The sequence below is a fragment of the Odontesthes bonariensis genome, chromosome 15 (genome assembly GCF_027942865.1).
Source record: "Odontesthes bonariensis isolate fOdoBon6 chromosome 15, fOdoBon6.hap1, whole genome shotgun sequence".
NCBI lineage: Eukaryota > Metazoa > Chordata > Actinopteri > Atheriniformes > Atherinopsidae > Odontesthes > Odontesthes bonariensis.
The window spans coordinates 29585699-29602736 of NC_134520.1; the positions used below are offsets into that span (position 1 = coordinate 29585699).

At 38.4% G+C, this 17038-nt stretch overlaps 1 protein-coding gene across 1 annotated transcript in view; it reads left to right on the plus strand.

Annotated features, from left to right (window-relative positions):
- Nucleotides 1–17038, plus strand: part of LOC142400736 (contactin-associated protein-like 4) — a 100716-nt gene that overhangs the window by 56994 nt on the left and 26684 nt on the right. Inside the window, exons 8-11 of the mRNA XM_075485911.1 lie at nucleotides 4325–4592; nucleotides 5336–5485; nucleotides 8402–8573; nucleotides 16437–16543. Of these exons, the coding sequence (XP_075342026.1) occupies nucleotides 4325–4592; nucleotides 5336–5485; nucleotides 8402–8573; nucleotides 16437–16543 (697 nt within the window). The remainder of the gene's footprint in view (nucleotides 1–4324; nucleotides 4593–5335; nucleotides 5486–8401; nucleotides 8574–16436; nucleotides 16544–17038) is intronic.

The window sequence follows — 17038 nt, forward strand, 5'->3', positions numbered from 1 at the left end:
TCTCTAGAGTTTTTTTATTGTTCAGTATGAAAAAATAAATTATTATAGAGGTGAAAAGTAAGCAAAAAGAAAACATGTCTGTGTCATAGAGCCACGCAGATTTATTTTACAAATATTTGGCAGTTTACAGCTCAAGGTTGTACATCACTGTCCAAGATAATGTTTGTTTCCATTCAGCATAGCACCTATGTCTTCACTAAAAAATTACATGTCAGTTTGCATCAGAAAAGTCAAACAGAAAACCCAGAGATGCCTGAAGGCTTATAGAATAAAACTGCTGTGCTCTGTGAGGATAGAAGTCCAAACAGAGTCAGCTTTGCAAACTTCTCTTTATACATTCAGGAGTTTGAATCAGTTCAAATTTGGATTCTGGATCAATTTTGGATAAGCAATGTTTGTTGGTTGTTTTCCCCCAATTATAAAGTTTTCTGAACATTGCAGAGTTATATTTTACATCTAAAGCTCGTACTAGAGGATTCTGTCTTGTATCACTGTACCTGTTGTGGCGGCCATGGTTCAGTGGTTAGAGTGGAATAATCAAAAGGTTGGCGGTTCGATTCCCACTCTCGCCACTCAAAAAAATAAATAAACACTGTACCCGCATGCTGTGAATGGCTGACCACCGCTCCATTGTATGGCATCTGAGTGTGTGACCCTGTGCATGTGAGTCAACAGGTGCCAACCTGGATGGGTTAAAAGCGGAGGACAAATTTCATGTGTAAGAAAAGAACCTGAAAGAACTATTAGTCCACAGATCTTAACATTACTGTTTGACAATAATATTCCTCACACAGACTAAGCTTAAGTTTTGATTCTCTACCATGTCAACTTCATATGTCTCCATACTCGTTTATACATAATGTAGTCAACTTTCTCAGACTTTAATGTGACAAATTGATAGTCTGACTTTTTGATTGCCTTGCACTGCAAAGCATTTTCCATTGCACTTTTCTACATTCCTCCCACTCGCGACCACTTTCTTTTCTATCCTGCACTCACCTGCAGATGGCTAGGGTTAGACTTAATGTGTGTGGTTAGGTCGAAATGGCACAAAATGCATGCTTAAACAGTTACATCTACAGGCTTTTAGTTTATTCTGTTCATAGGTTGCAATTCCTGTTATGTCAAAAGAAAACTGTCTAACAGAAAACAACAGCTTAGGACACATTGCCCTCTCACTTCTTATAACCATTGATTTAGAAACTAGTATGACTTGAGATTGGACGGCTGGTTTTTGAAAGAAAGCTCTGGTGGATTGAAGCGGTTAAACATCACTTTTCTAGGTGTCTCAGCTTGTTGATCAGGCGATACTATAACGGCATTTTGATACTATAATGTCATTTTGATACTATGATGGAATTTTGTTGGCTTTGTATTCACAAGGGTTTTATTTCACATACTGTATTGAGCTTATATGTCAACTTTAATTTTCAATCTCTCTTTTAACAGCCCAAAACATCCACATCACCAAATCAACAGTGCTGATATTTACTGATTACTTATTACTTTTATAGTCTGCTGGATTAAAGGGGAACTCCGGTATTTTCAACATTAAGCCTCTTTTCTGAGTCGTCTGCAATGTTTTAGAACCTCCCCTCACCGCTTTTTTGATGTTTACTGCTGTCTCCGGTATTTGCCTAATTTTGATTCTTCTCAACCTGCTTCAGAACGGCAAGTCATGCGCATGTCTACAAAGGTCCGTAAAAGCACCATAAACGTCCGTTTTCAAAATCATCAACTCACCGGAGTGGTTACTGGTGTGCACTGGTAATCCATATCAAATTTCGTAGCGAAAAGTTGCTTCTGTCGTGTTCGTTGATATTACTCCTCCACCGAACCCGGAAAGAGGACATGTTTGTAGTTCTCTCGCACCGGAAATGCAAACCAGGATAATACACCTAGCAGCATTTCTGGTGCGAGAGAACTACAAACATGTCCTCTTTCCGGGTTCGGTGGAGGAGTAATATCAACGAACATCCAGTCTTCAACAGAACTCAATGGGATTTACAAAATGTCAAATAAAACACGACAGAAGCAACTTTTCGCTACGAAATTTGATATGGATTACCAGTGCACACCAATAACCACTCCGGTGAGTTGATGATTTTGAAAACGGACGTTTATGGTGCTTTTACGGACCTTTTAGGACATGCGCATGACTTGCCGTTCTGAAGCAGGTTGAGAAGAATCAAAATTAGGCAAATACCGGAGACAGCAGTAAACATCAAAAAAGCGGTGAGGGGGGGTTCTAAAACATTGCAGACGACTCAGAAAAGAGGCTTAATGTTGAAAATACCGGAGTTCCCCTTTAATGTACAAAGCGACTCGGGACACATGCCTTATAATAGGGACCTTCATGCTTTTCTGCATAAAGTTCAGATTTGTGCCATGGGAAAAGTGATATTTCATCATTTCTAGTTCCAGTCATTTTCTAGTCCCAACATAGTTGCATGACACCAGGATATGGGGGGGTGGGGAGGTGGCATCAACTATTTAAATGTTTTAAGTATTGTTTATAATTCAACTTTGTAATCAGCACAAATCTGTACATAAAATCCTTCTATGTGAGTGTGTGGAGATTAGAGTATGGCAACCCGACCGAAGCCCGACGGTCCCGGTCAGAACCCGACGGGCCGGGCCGGACTCGGACAAAAAATTAGAATGTCTTGTCGGACTCGGGTCGGGCTCAAAAGCAAGCAGACATCGTGAAAATTCTAAACAGCCAGAGGACAGGTTTCAGTTCATTGCAAACGTCAGTTTTTGTGATAAACATAAATAATTGAATTTGCATAAATGAAAATGTTGGTAGGCTATTCGTGCCTCATGCCGTGCAGCATGCATCTGTGTGCATCTGTGGTCTGTGCATGCTCGGTGCGCACGCACGCATATCAAACATTCGAACAACTTTACATTAAACACGTGCGATCAGTGCAGCCGAGCTCAGTTGGCTGGAAGCGCTATGGAGGACATTAAAAGAAAAATAGCTTCTGGAGAACTGAAAGTCGTGGAAAATGAGAATGTTTCTACTGTTTTATTAGTCAACTTTTTTTTTCTCTCTGTATTGAGTTTAATGGGTGTTTATTCTGGTATAAGAGTGCTTGTGCATTTGTTATGGTGCACCGCCATTAATGTGTAGCCTATGTTTTATAATGGATTATGGTGGATTATGGTGGATTATGGTGGATAATGGTGCGCTGTCACCAATGTGTATTTACTGATTAGGGTGCACCGTCTTGCGTTGGTCACTGGTCTCGGGCTTCCGGCGGGCTCGGACACAAATATTTTAATTAATCTCGGGCTCGGGTTGGATTTGAGAACTTTTCTGTCGGTTGAGGGCCGGGCTCGGACAGAAAAATCCGGCCCGAGCCAGGCTCTAGTGGAGATCGATGGTTTGAAAGTTACTTTAGATTCTTTCATTCCTGCTTTTGCAAAAAACACATTTGCATATCTCGCAATGATCATGTTAAATCCCTCCGCTGCTCTTGGCCACCTTCCAATAGTGATAAATATATCTGTTAGTTTATATAATCCTTCACCCATCAGCAATGAAATCAGATGTTTTGTGAAGCTTAGGAGAAGTCTCTTCTCTTCCTATCAGACTTTTTCTGCAACTCTACCTATTTTTCTTCTCTTCTCCTCCCTCTTCTGCTCCAGTGTGCTTATTATGCTAATGTTTACTGTCATGAATTTTATTTTCATCATGTTCATCATTTGCATCATATTTTGTCACTCATTGTCGTCATCATCAGCATCATTATCATTATCATCATCATAATCTCTTTTGATATTATAAGCATGTGTTCTCACATTTTGGGGCTATAAAGCCGAAAGCAAAACAAGTTGAGAGGGATGAAAAAAGGAAGCATGAAGGAAGTTTTTGTGCTATAAATTATTCTAAATGGTGACATGACAGTAGAAATGCATTCACATTGTGCCCCTTACATTAAATAATAATTTAAATGATAACATCATTATTTTCCTCCACAGGCAGTATGATTTTTATTTTTACGATTGTTTTATGGAACTTTTAGGCAGAATATTGATATTTCTTCTCTTGTATCATTTCTCTTCCCCAAAGCGATGCAGGGATCAGGATTTGTGAACTTGATCCAAAAGCTCTGTGGCCCTTATGCTTCAGGTTTTTAAGGGAAGCTAATATCAATATGGTAATACAGTTGTCCTTTTTTTTTAGATGTGCTGATGAGACCTCTGTGACATACTGTCAAACTGAGTCAGCCTCTGCAGTTGATGAATATTCATGTTTTATGATCTCTTTCATAAACATTTCTTTCTCTCCTTCACTCTTCCCTCCTTTCTTTCACAGGGCAACGTGACCTTTACTTGTGCTGAGCCGGTTTCAGTCGCTGTGACGTTTACTGATATACACAGCTTCCTTCAGTTGCCTGGACTGACATCGTGGCCATCAGGGTTTGTTTCTATAACACTACAATTCAGGACATGGAACAAGGCAGGGCTGCTCTTGACCTTTGACCTCCCGCAGCAGGGAGGCTCAGTCTTCCTGTACCTGAGTGAGGCAAGGCTTCGTCTTTGGATCAGTAAAGCTGGCAGGACACTCCTGGAGCTCAGCACAGGTATGGCCAGCCGTGATCATTCATGACCACCTCTGGATCTCCTGATCTTCTCAGTTTAATTCAAATAGAACTGATAAGCTGCATTTAAGGTCTGTCTCAGCTGTCAGCCAGATGGTAGGACAGCTTCAGATATCTCTTCGCTTGACACTTTTCTGACTCCAAATAGTGGACATCTGTTTTTTCTAATCATACATGCAGGGAATAACAATGTATCAGCTGCTCATTCATACACCAACCATCACCAGTCAAAAGGTTTAAGTTTTTTTTTTGTTTTGTTTTTTAAAAGGACACAACAAGATTGAAGTCCTCAGTTTATACACAAAAAAAAAAGACTGACAGCATAGCCTCAGAATTAATATTACATTATGACACTAATATAGCTTTTAACTTATCAGGTGTTAACTTTGTTCAACAAATGAGTCATTAGTCGTTAGTCATTAGTCCACTTATAGGCTGTATGCTGGTGTGGTGGTTAGCACCGTTACCTCACAGCAAGAGAGTTCCTGGTTTGAATCCCAGCTGCGGGCCTTTCTGTGTGAAGTTTGCACGTTCTCTTCAGGTACTCCGGTTTCTTCCCACCGTGTATGGTAGATTGATTGGGGACTCTAAATTGACCCTTTGAGTGTTTAACTTATTTAGTTTGATCAAAAACTGGTTTATATCCTTCTCTGAATGTAAAAATGAATTTTGTTTGTTTGTTTGTGTGTGTGTGTGTGTGTGTGTGTGTGTGTGCATTCTTTCAGGCTCGGGTCTGAATGATGGTCAGTGGCATTCTGTGGAGCTGAAATCCAAACAAGATCATCTAAGCATAACAGTGGACAAAGACAAAGGAGCCACCGCTCACACCAGCATTGCACTTCCTCTAACCTCAGACAGTCAACTCTTCTTTGGTGGTAAGACGAAATTAAACAATATGTGCCTAATGTGTGTGGGTTTTTTTTTTTTTTTTTGCTTTTTGCTATCTAAACAGGTCTGCTTAGACATTACTTGAAATTCTAGAAGCCCTCTCTTTTATGTTTGGTTCTATAAACTGTAAGTATTTTGATGTGAAAGATAAGAAACTGCTGACATGGACATTGAGAGCAAGTGAAAATTCATACAGTTACTTCGTTCTCCAGCACTTCCTTTCATACCACCTAGAGAGAAATGAAATAATAAAAATGCTTAGTTCTCTCTGCCTCTGTTCCCTTTTCATCTCCTATCCTCTTTCCTATGACTTCTTTTCTTCTTCCCCACTCTTTCTTTGACATTTCCTTCTTTAAACCAATTGTTCTTCATCTCTTTTGCCAATTGTCCTGAACTTCTTTTTCTTTTTTTGATCCTCCTTACTTGATGCATTACACTTCTGCTGTCTGTATTCTCTGTGGCCTTTTCACTATCAGTTTATAGATTTATGCGGCACATTAACCTACTACAAATGTCTCATTGTCTATATTAGGGAGTTTGAGCAAAAAATGTTCCACAAACTTGTACTTCCTTTGGACAAATTGTAGTTGTGCAAATAAACTAACATAAAAAAATAAAAGCATAAAGTCCTCACTCCAGATGATAACCCCAAAAAACATATTTTACGAGGTAAAAATGTGATATTGTTGTTGGATATTGTACTCTCATGCATTGTATTTGCAAAGTTGTAAAGATTGAAAGTAATTTCACATTTGTAAACACTGCCTCTTTAACCACATAAAGTGTGTTATATTGCATATTATTGCTTAAGAATACTACACAGAGGAGTCAAAAGAAATGAATTACTAAAAAAGTCACACTTGGCTTATTTGACTTCATCTGAAAAGTTAAATAATTATGACCAGTGTATTGATTGTTGAAGTGCTGTACAGAGCATCACACAAATTATAAACTTCCTATAAAACTTCCTCCTTTCATCACTGTCACTGCCCTAAAGACAACTGCGATAAAACCGTCTTTGGTGCTTTTAAGATTAAAGATGACAATGGGCACTGAATCATCTTTTGCACACTATTTGGAAGTGCTGAACTCTGTGCCTTTCAGGCTGACGGTAATTGGAGCAATCCTGCCCGGAGCAGAAATGCTGTATTTGGCCAAAGAATATCATCCTCCCACTTAATCTTAGAGCATGAATCACAAATGGATGACACATAGAACTCAATGGGATTTGGTCAACCTGTGCTGGGAGCATAGATGAAAATAAACAAAAATAAAAATGTATTTTCCTGGTGCCCAAAAGCCACAACAAAACTGGATTTAATCAAATGAAGAGAAATCATACATCCTATGAAAAGGCCAAAGTGTGTCAATTAACACACATTTTACTCTGACATTCATGGTCTGCACAGGATTGTAAGGATTCTGGCACATGACACCAGTTCGATGTGACCAGCGGGTTGATATTTGTATTTCTAAGTGAAGGACCTTATTAAATCGGAGTTTCCCCACTCTCAAGCCTTTGGTGTTTGATACCCACTTCAGTCTCTGTGACACACTCTGTCCAATCAAACTCTCATGCCAAACAAGGGGAACTCTTCAAGCTGCTCCACCATGATTACAGATGGGTTGGACGGACAGGATAAAGGAACATATGGTTATCCTTCATAACACCGATATATAACGTAAGACCAGTCAACTCAAAAGACAAGTCTGTCTCCGACACTTTACTAATGACGCCCAAAGTGTGATCCGAGTTTTATAACTGGAAATTATGCAGTTCTGTGTCCCAACAGCATGAATTATTAGCACGCATTGATTATACCTAACACAGAAATAGGATCAGTCAGGAGCTAAATGTAATTCTAGACAGGCTGTCACATACAGTCATGGTTTTACAGTTGGATTAGTCTTTACGCACCAGCAGCCCTGAGGATGAGTCCTGGGCTCCATCTCAATTTAACCGTGTTACTTTATTTTAAAATCTGTTTTCTAGAGTCAAAAATACTGTCAGATGTGTGATTTTCACATCTGTGTGTTCTTCCAATTATATTCTGAGTCCGTGTTTGCAGATTATTTTGTCATCACATGCTTGGATGTCTCCTAGAACTCGGACATCTTTAGTCGCAGACTAAAGAAAAGAGTTGGTGATAGTTCAGCTTTGTCTCAGGGCCAAACCTGAAACTGACGGGAAAACGTTATCTACTGATTGCTGTTCAGAGAGCTACTGGATACAAGTGCAACGACAAATATAGTCACAAGAAATGTTATCAAATTGTCACTAAATATTTGCTTATAACATCTAAAAGACCCAAAAGTCTGTATATAGAGGTTTCAAGGCTTTTGTGGTGCTACAGACAAGACTGTCAAGCAGAAGAGCTTCAACTGCTCACTGCCTTAGATGCTGTTTGGTTTACACATTAGAAAATATGTGATTTTAGATGAAAAAAAAAAAAACTTGTGTTTTACCTTAAAAACATTGTAAAAAATGTTGCATCTCATCCTGGATTAATAGATAAAGACACACATATCAGACACAATTCTGACTTCCAACTTAAGAATTTGACATGTTTTTTTTTTAATTATTCTATTTTCAAATATATTTTTTGTGGGCTCTATAGTGTACTTTGCAACCAGCTGAGAGAAAGCAGAATGACAGGCAGAGGAAGGAGAATTGCATGCACCAAAGTATCACAGACAGTCGATGCCTGCTGTTACTAGGACTTTCAGCCTGCTCAACCTAGCAAACGCTATTTTGTGGATTCTTCTTTCTTAATTGTCTCTTGTTTCAGCAATGAATTGGTTACATTTTCTGTTTTTAATCAATGATCATCCCAAACTCCAACCCTTGGTATATAAGTGAATACAACTATCGGGTGAGTATTGTTATGCTTTTCCATCCTCAGGTTGTCCAGCTCAAAAGGGCATTCTGGAGTGCAAAAACTCCTTCAGTGTGTTTCAGGGATGCATGCGCCTCCTCACACTGGATGAGCAACTTGTTGACCTGATCAAAGTGCAGCAAAGACTCCTGGGAAACTACAGCCACCTGCAGATTGATATGTGTGGCATCATTGACAGGTTAGTCTCCCAAAGCACCCCCCCCAATTATTCCCTCCATTGTTGAATTGTTTTGGGACAAACAATAGACATAAATTTAAAAACGTTTTACTTTAATTGAGATGGTTGTGTTCATTAATATCTGAACAACTTTTTTTTTATTTATTCAAAATTCCATTGTTAGCCAAGTAATTTTAAAATATTTGTGATTCCAATTTCTCAGTTTGTGTATTATCAGCAGTTTACACCTCAGTGCTATGCAAATTTATATTACCGACACACTACTTATATCAGGGTTGGGTGTAGGGAAGGACACGGATGCGGACTTTTCAAAAGAAAACTGGATTTATTATACCAAAAACAAAGTACCAACAGAAAGCGCGGCTGAGCCGGATATCAAAAACTTAACTGTGGATCAATAAACAAAAAGACTTTGTATGGCATGGGTTAAAATAAATAAATACTTAGCTTGGTAAAGACAAGGAGCATCAAACAGGTCAGGAGTGAAAAACAAAGAACCAACCAACAGACAGGGGAGACAAGAGACTAAATAGAGGGCTGGGAGTGATTGGAGAGTGAGTGCAGCTGGAGACAATGACAGACAGGTGAGGGGAATGAACTAATTACCTGAGTGAGGGAAGTGATGGGAAAAACAATGGCAAAACTAAAAACTCAAAACTCAAAACCAAGACATGAACTGAACACAAAAACGTAACTTAAAACATGATACTAAAAACATAAGTCCATGGGCGTGACAACTTATTCTGAACCTGTATGTGTTCTTAATATAGTTTGTACATTAGTTGGTGATTTTGGAGGACTTTACTTAAGCATTAAGTTGGTTTTTTTTTGGGTTCTGCATTTGTAGTATTGGAAATGTATTAAACATTATGACTGCAATATTAAGTACTTTTGCTTTTGTAGAGGTGTATCATTTTAGTTCAGGTGCAGCTCATAAATTAAATAAAAATTGTGCTTAGATAGACAGACAACTACAAATAAAATATTCCTAAACCACCAAGTGAGTAAAGGTTTTGAGGATTATTGTTAGATCAAATTGTGTCATCTCTCTGACAGACAGCTGACTGAGGTTTTTGACTGTAGGAAATGAGTCCATGGTGAGGGTAGCTTAAACCCACAGACATTCTCCCTCAAAGACTTATGCAAGTCTATAAATCTGAAAAATCTCTCAGTAGTGGCCAATTTGCTTTTTTGTAATGTGGAATGAAAACTATAAAGCTAAAAGAAAATCCATCCCTGTAGCACAGACACATCCCTTTGAAACATGGTATTTATTCATCCAATTCGTTTTAAACTCTATAGCCTTGCAGGCTTACTGTATGCACGGCTAAGTGGATTAATTATCAGGCATTTCAGCTCCTTCTTTGGGTTATTAACTTAAAAAATAGCAAATAGCCAAGATGTTGTGGAGGGAATAGAGAACAGGGCATTGCTAAACAGTTAGGGATTGGTGTTATAAGGGATTAATGAAACCAAAGTAATGTACAGTTGTTATAAAGATCTGATCTGGAAAGGGTGTTTAGGACAAAACTCTGCCATCCCACCTTTCTTCTGTCTTCATTGTATGTGAGTTTGTGAGACTAAATGTTTTCAAGCTCAATAGATGAAGCTGTCAAAAGGCTGTAATTATGACCTCTCTTCCTCTGTCAGACACTTGACAATTTAATAATATGACTCGTCAAAGAGCACATACACATTCTCACATAAAAAGAAATACAGGTTACCAAGGGGGTGAGTCCATGTCTGACTATCTGTATTTGTTTGTCTGTCAGCCACTGACTTTGACACACCTGTTGTTCAATGTGGCCTTGGACCATACAACACTGTGCTTGTATGTATGTGTGTGTACATGTGTGAGAGAGATGTGGCAGCTTACTCTGGAGCAGGTGCAGAGCAGACTGAAAGGTTGGAAATGCACTCTTTTCCTCCACCTTGCTCATGCTGTTCAGCAGACTGCAGTCATTTGAAGTCTTTTTTTAGAACATCCAGGTCTACCTGTCCAGTATAGTTTGCAAATTGGGGGAGCTGGAGCACTGTGTTGGTTTGGCCACAGGCAAAAAACGAAAAGGGATAGATTGGATTCCCTCAAGCCCTGTGATCAAGTTACATTATGGCACACTGTCGCACCAAGCTAGAAAGTTTCAGCGATGTCTCTTCTCTCAGTCATGCAATCTGACTTGTGGTGCAGTATGTTATCATATTGAATTGCAAATTGTCAATTAAGCTACTGTAGAAACCTGGAGATCTATAGATGACAAAGTTTTTGCAAAAGTCTGACCTGATTTATTTCAGATTTTGGCCACTAATAAGGGCTATAGTGCAGCTCACTATTTGTCCTAGCCATGTGCTTCTGGGTCATTGCATGTTCAGACATTTGTCAAACCTTTATCCTTGTCCCCTATAATTACTGTCCAGGAAACAGAAATTGGGGGGGCAATTTTGATTTAGTATCTTGCCCAAGGATACATCAAAGGTGATCTTTTTACTGAGGGATGACCTCTTTACCTCCCGAGCTACAGCTACTCCCTCAAATAATGGTGGTCCTGAGGTGCAAAGAACAAAGATATTTAACAATCCACAACAAAACAGAAAAGAAAAGCAACTTTGGAGGAAAAGGTTGGGAAAACTTTTTGAAGAACATTTTACAAAACAAATAAAATTGCAATATCCAGCCTTCACATGACTTCACCAAGCAATTTGTAAGATTAGTTATATAATTTTAATTTCTAACTGTAATCTTATTACCTAAACCTAACCAAACACAAATAAGAGCAAAGTAGAAAAATGACAGAACTTTGGAATATTTACAATTAAAATGTTAAGTCCAAAGGGGCTAAAGCTCAGGTTTGTGGCTTGACAGTGATACAAAATATTTTTCTAGTCAAACGTAAGTAGATACTTTATGTAAGTATATAAAAAAAATGTTCAGCCTTGAAAATGTCACCTTGTTATCATAGCCTTTTTTGTAAACTTCTACATTTTGAGATGTAGACCGATGCGCCTTTGGCACATTTTGGAGTGAGACTGTGATGAAACTCAGCATTTCCAACACAGCTATGTTGGTCCAAGACGTAGCAGTTCCTCAATAGAGGCGCAGAAATTGTATGGTAAATATGTTTTTATGTTTTTCTTACTATGTCCCCTACAGAGATAGTTTAAGTTTTGATTCATAAGTCTGTTGATATGCAGCATCTCCTTGACTTTCCACATCTAGTTGGTGTTCACTCAGCCACAAAAGGCTCAGAAGGGGGAAGGAGTTGAGTGCAGAAGGTACTAATATATGGAGCGCACCTCAAGAAATCTCTAGTTTAAGTCTCGCCCTGCTCAACATATAACTAAAGTACATATGATGTATTTTCCGGTGAGGCTGGGCTTACATGTCACAAAACACAATGACAGATTTAACTTAATAAAAAAGGTAAAGACAGAATATTTTTTATGATTGAACAGCGGGCCATAGAGTGCGATTTGCACAATATTGCCATGAACGAGGGTCTCCACCTGAACCAGCCCAGGCAGACCAGAAGGTGTGGTGCCAGAAGACCCCAGTCATGTACCGCCCCATCAAAGTGCCATCATGATGAGGCAACAATTGATTGCATGGCTTTAGTTTCAGTCATCGAGCGCCTGCCCATGGCGAGACGGTTTTTTTTTTTAAGCCATTTTCATATCAAACCATTTCTTCTTTATTTCGGTGACATTACGAACTACAGGTGACAAGGTTCTTTTTGTTCTTTTTGCACCTTGATGCCATTCTCACGACCCAACACTTAACACTTCCTGGAACAGGAGAGAGGAAGTGTAGCCCTATATGGTATTATTTTGGACGTGGAGTATGCAAATTTACTATCCTTGTGCATGCGCAGTTAAATACGCACGGGTGGCATTCGTCGTTTACACACTTTTTCCGAAGTTAAGAGCGTTTGTTAAATTTGACGTGACGTGTTCGTACGAGACCGTCGTACGAAAAAAGTGAGAGAAATTTAGAATAATAATACAAAAATGTTCTTGCATAAGCCCCAATGTTATTTTAATAATACCATTTCACTTGTTTGTCTTGATGACATATTGTATTCATGCTTGCTCTCAGAGTACCTTTTGTATGTAGAAACGTCAGATTTCAGGATGGTGGATCAATCTTTAAAATAATATTTCAGTCCATTTCTACTCTTCATAACCAAATTCCACTGTCTATTACAAATAAAAACAAAAATACAAATCTAAGTTCCAATATTAAAACATATCTTTATTATCAATATATTAACATAAAGTCCACAACACATGACTAAAAGAGGCCAAAAAAGGGGAGTCAGACTTGTGGGGGATCAGATTTTGGCACTATACCTGTTAATCAGCAGATTTTGCATTCAGCTGTGTGTTACTTCCTATCAGGTCCATCTTATCCTTTCAGTCTCTTCCCTTCTCTTTTAGATTTGACCATTTTTAACCAAACAAAACAAAAACTAATTAGGCAACAATGGCAGTATGTAGAAGGGAAAGGGAGCAATCCTTACAAGATGGTGCTCCCATCCAAGCATGCAACACACTATGAAGTACATTCACATTCACTGTTGACTTTGTCTTTGCATCGTTTTTTCTGTCTAACTGTCTAATTAGAAACAAACAGATGTCTCTACCTTTTCTTCAAACAAAACATATTTTCTGAAATGCTTTTCGATTTTGCGCCTCAGTGTGAGAATATTCAAATATGAAAGGTAAATAAACAACTAAAGTTGTCCGGCTATTCATTTTGTAGCCTGGGGGAGTATTACATCTGATATGAAAATATTCTATCAACTCTAACCATCAGATAGATAAAAGTCATTTTAACTGAAATTAGTGTTTAAGAATATAATAGTTAATTTCGATTAAAAGAGATTTGCAGTGATACAGGTGAGGAAGTTTGCAGTGCAAGAAAAGATTCAGTATGAACAAATCTGTGCTGCTCTTTGTAGTCATTGTCTCCTGAACTCATTTCCACTGGTTCATTGTTCAAATACACTTCAAATCAGGTCACTGTTTCCATCTCTGCTGCTCTTTTCATCAATCCCTCCTTCCATCTTATGTGTCACCCAGTCTGACCTCCTCTCGCCCATCTTTTTTCTGACTGTCCCACCATTGTGCACCATTCACCCCTACTACTTTCTAAATCCTCCCAATCTTTGCCATCTCTTCCATCTTTTCGGCGCCTCTCGGGAAGATTTTGTCACGTTAAGCCTGAGAATATGTTTGTAAAGTGTTTGGATATTGTAATACTTGTGGCTGGGTTAGAAAGGGAGTGTGTGTTGATGTGTTATAGAGCTTTTTCTGACTTGAGAATCAAAAACACAATTCCTCTACATCATTCCACAGTTTAGTGTTTTTAATGACATTTAGTTTTAATGACACTAGTATAGTTAAAAAAAAAAAAAACAATAATGCTTATAAATGATTTTCTTGCCCTCCAGACCATAATGCTTACTGCTCACAGGTTCATGTTTACATTCTCCTTACACAGCATTACTCTATAATTATCATAATAACAATATCGATCAATCAGTGCTTGCTACTGGCATTTTTGATTACAACTTTAATGGGTTGAGGGACACGGGAGTGTTTTTATGTGCAACACTTGCACTTAAAGGAGGACCAGCTAATCAGTGAAGGGTGTGTGAGGGTTCAGAAATGATTTTTTTTCCTCCCTGACAAATTTCATGTGTAGGTGCCAGGACACACTAACTCCCATGACCTGTGTGAGGCAGTTTTTAGCTGCAATGACCGGTTTCCAAAGCATGCCTAATTTCCACAACAGCACATACTGAGAAACAGAAGAAAGGCCTGATTGTTCTGTTCTCTACACTTAAATTATGCGTTTACTGGATGTGTGAGTACAATTTCCCTACACTGATTGTTTAGGTCAGGGTGTTTTCTATATAAACCCCAAGCACCCCAATCTTTTCATGTTGAAGGGCCCTGATGAGAGGATAAAACAACATCTCAGTAAAGCTCACAGCAGTGTTCATTTTTATGGAGGTTGACAGTCATTGTATATTCTGTGTTATTAAATGAAGTGAGTAAAAAAACGTTGGGAAATGAACTCAAACTGTTCATGGATAATGCTGTTATGGGTTGTTTTAATACAAATTAGATTGATAGCTGTTTGTTATCATTGGTGGTTATTTGTTTCTTAATATATTATTCTTTTTTCGAGGACACAGTTTAAAAGTTGGACTGGGCCTCTGAAAATTCAAGAAGCAGTCAATAATGGGCAATTTCATGCAAATGGAAAAAAAAAAACATACACTCGCATAACACTGTTAGCACAGTGCCTTGTGTGTTGTATGTCAGACACCTGGACTGAAAATGCAAGGTAGCTTATCATTGTTTAATTAAATGAAATTGGTCCCAGCTAGATATACCTAAACTCACTACTTTGCAGCTGTTCCTCAAATCATTTCAGCTCCCCCACAATTACCTCCAATAGCACTGTCTAACTAGATGCACTGCATGAGCTGAAATGGGCTTCTTTGCTCTTGTGGTTGCATTTTATTTGGGTCTTGGAAGCAGTTCCAAAGAATACAACAAAGCTGAGAATCAGAATCAGAAAAGGTTTTATTGCCAAGTAATTTGTACATCACAAGGAATTTGGCCTGGTCTGTTTGGTGCCATAAGAACAAAACAAATTAGCATGCAATTTAGTCTGTCTATCGATTTAAGTATTTCTTAAATGCCTCACACCCAATGAGGTTTTTCTTTGAGAATGAAGTCATGCCTATTTTTTGTCCAAAAGGAGGCTTGTTGCAGTTATTTTGTTGCCAGCGCTGGATTATATGCATCTGTCATCACAACTCTTACACCCATTAGTTAACTAAGGTTTTATCTTTTTAACTAAATCAAAAGCACTGCGTGGCAGAAAACACCCTGAAATATTCCCTCACCCAACCATCCATACATTTTCTATTCCTGCTTAATCCAATTGATGGTCGTGGAGCGGCTCAAGCCTGTCCCAGCTGCCACTGGGCAAGAGGTCCTGGACAGGTCCACCACAAGGCAACCCTGGAACATGAAAACCAAAAACATGGAATAAACTTGACAAAACACGGACTAAGAACGAGACAGGAGTCGATTTCACAATGATGAGGATCTGGCAATCAGCACATTTCAAACAAGAAGTAAGCTTAACAGAAAATCTGAGGGGCCAAGCTCTATTCAATAAAACAGGAGGCAAGATGAATAAGAATCAGATCATGAGATTCTCAAAAGCAATGAATATAAACCAACCTTGGAGAAACACAACAATATACAAATCTTAAAACAAAACAGAAAGTCCAACCTGAACTTAACGAAACCTAATAAAGAAATCAGAAACACAAAATATAAAACCTTGACACCATTTTTGTTTGTCGATAGAAATGGCAGGAACACCTGTGTGAACATGAATGAAAAGGATCAGAGGGGAGGTGAGAGACATCTTTGGAAAATCTCTGGATGAAGAAGAGAAATGTGGGTCATAACTTGAATTAAATGTGTTTCTTTCAGAACTTTAGAATGGAAAGAATTATCCTTCTTTTTTAACTATAAACAGGTGTTTGAGAGTTTTGTCTCTGGATGCAACATCAATAAAATCATGTTTCAAATCAGCTTTGTCTCAGAACATGCAGCCATTTCTCGTTTTGACAGTACAAATTGATGAAACTTTTTTTTATTATAAAGTGTTTAAAATGAGTCTCCCCATACCGACCTCCTCATAATCACTGCCAGGTGTGCTGAAGACTGATTTTCCTCTTTTATGGAACCTTGAGAAACTTGAAGAGAACTTTTACTGATAGTAAGCTTCTCCCTTTTTTGTCTTTTATTTGTATTTCTTTTCTGTTTGTCTCTCAGATGTTCCCCAAGTCACTGTGAACACGGAGGTAGATGTACTCAGTCGTGGAGCACCTTCCACTGTAACTGCTCCAACAGTGGCTACAGAGGAGCCACCTGCCACACCTGTAAGCATGTAGTAGAAAGAAACACAGATAAAGAGCCACTGAATCACACTTCATATCAGATATTAACTTAGCAGGAAAAATAAATAGAGATTTCTTTGTCACATTTTCAAAAAAAACATTGGGATAGCTGCATGTTTGTTGTGGTTTAGCATCATCTCTTTTCTGTACATTACACTTTTTCTTTGGGAGGATACTGAGATGACCAACAGCAGTGGTTTTGAAGGTGAAATATTTCTTATTTCTTGTGTTCAACAATTCTTTCATGACATTTTTTATTTCATAAAGAGCCAAAAGTTTAGGTGAGTTGTTTGGATGGTTGTATATGTTGCTCATTTTTAAGCATCAATTGTTTCCTCATAGATGTGCATGTTACTGCACCAATGCACCACTATGTCATCAAATATGTAGGCTTTGGAACTGGTTGAATAGCTGGATAGTTTCTTTGCTCTTCAGTCTGACAGATATAAAGTCAATTTTTTCAAAAAAATATTTAAA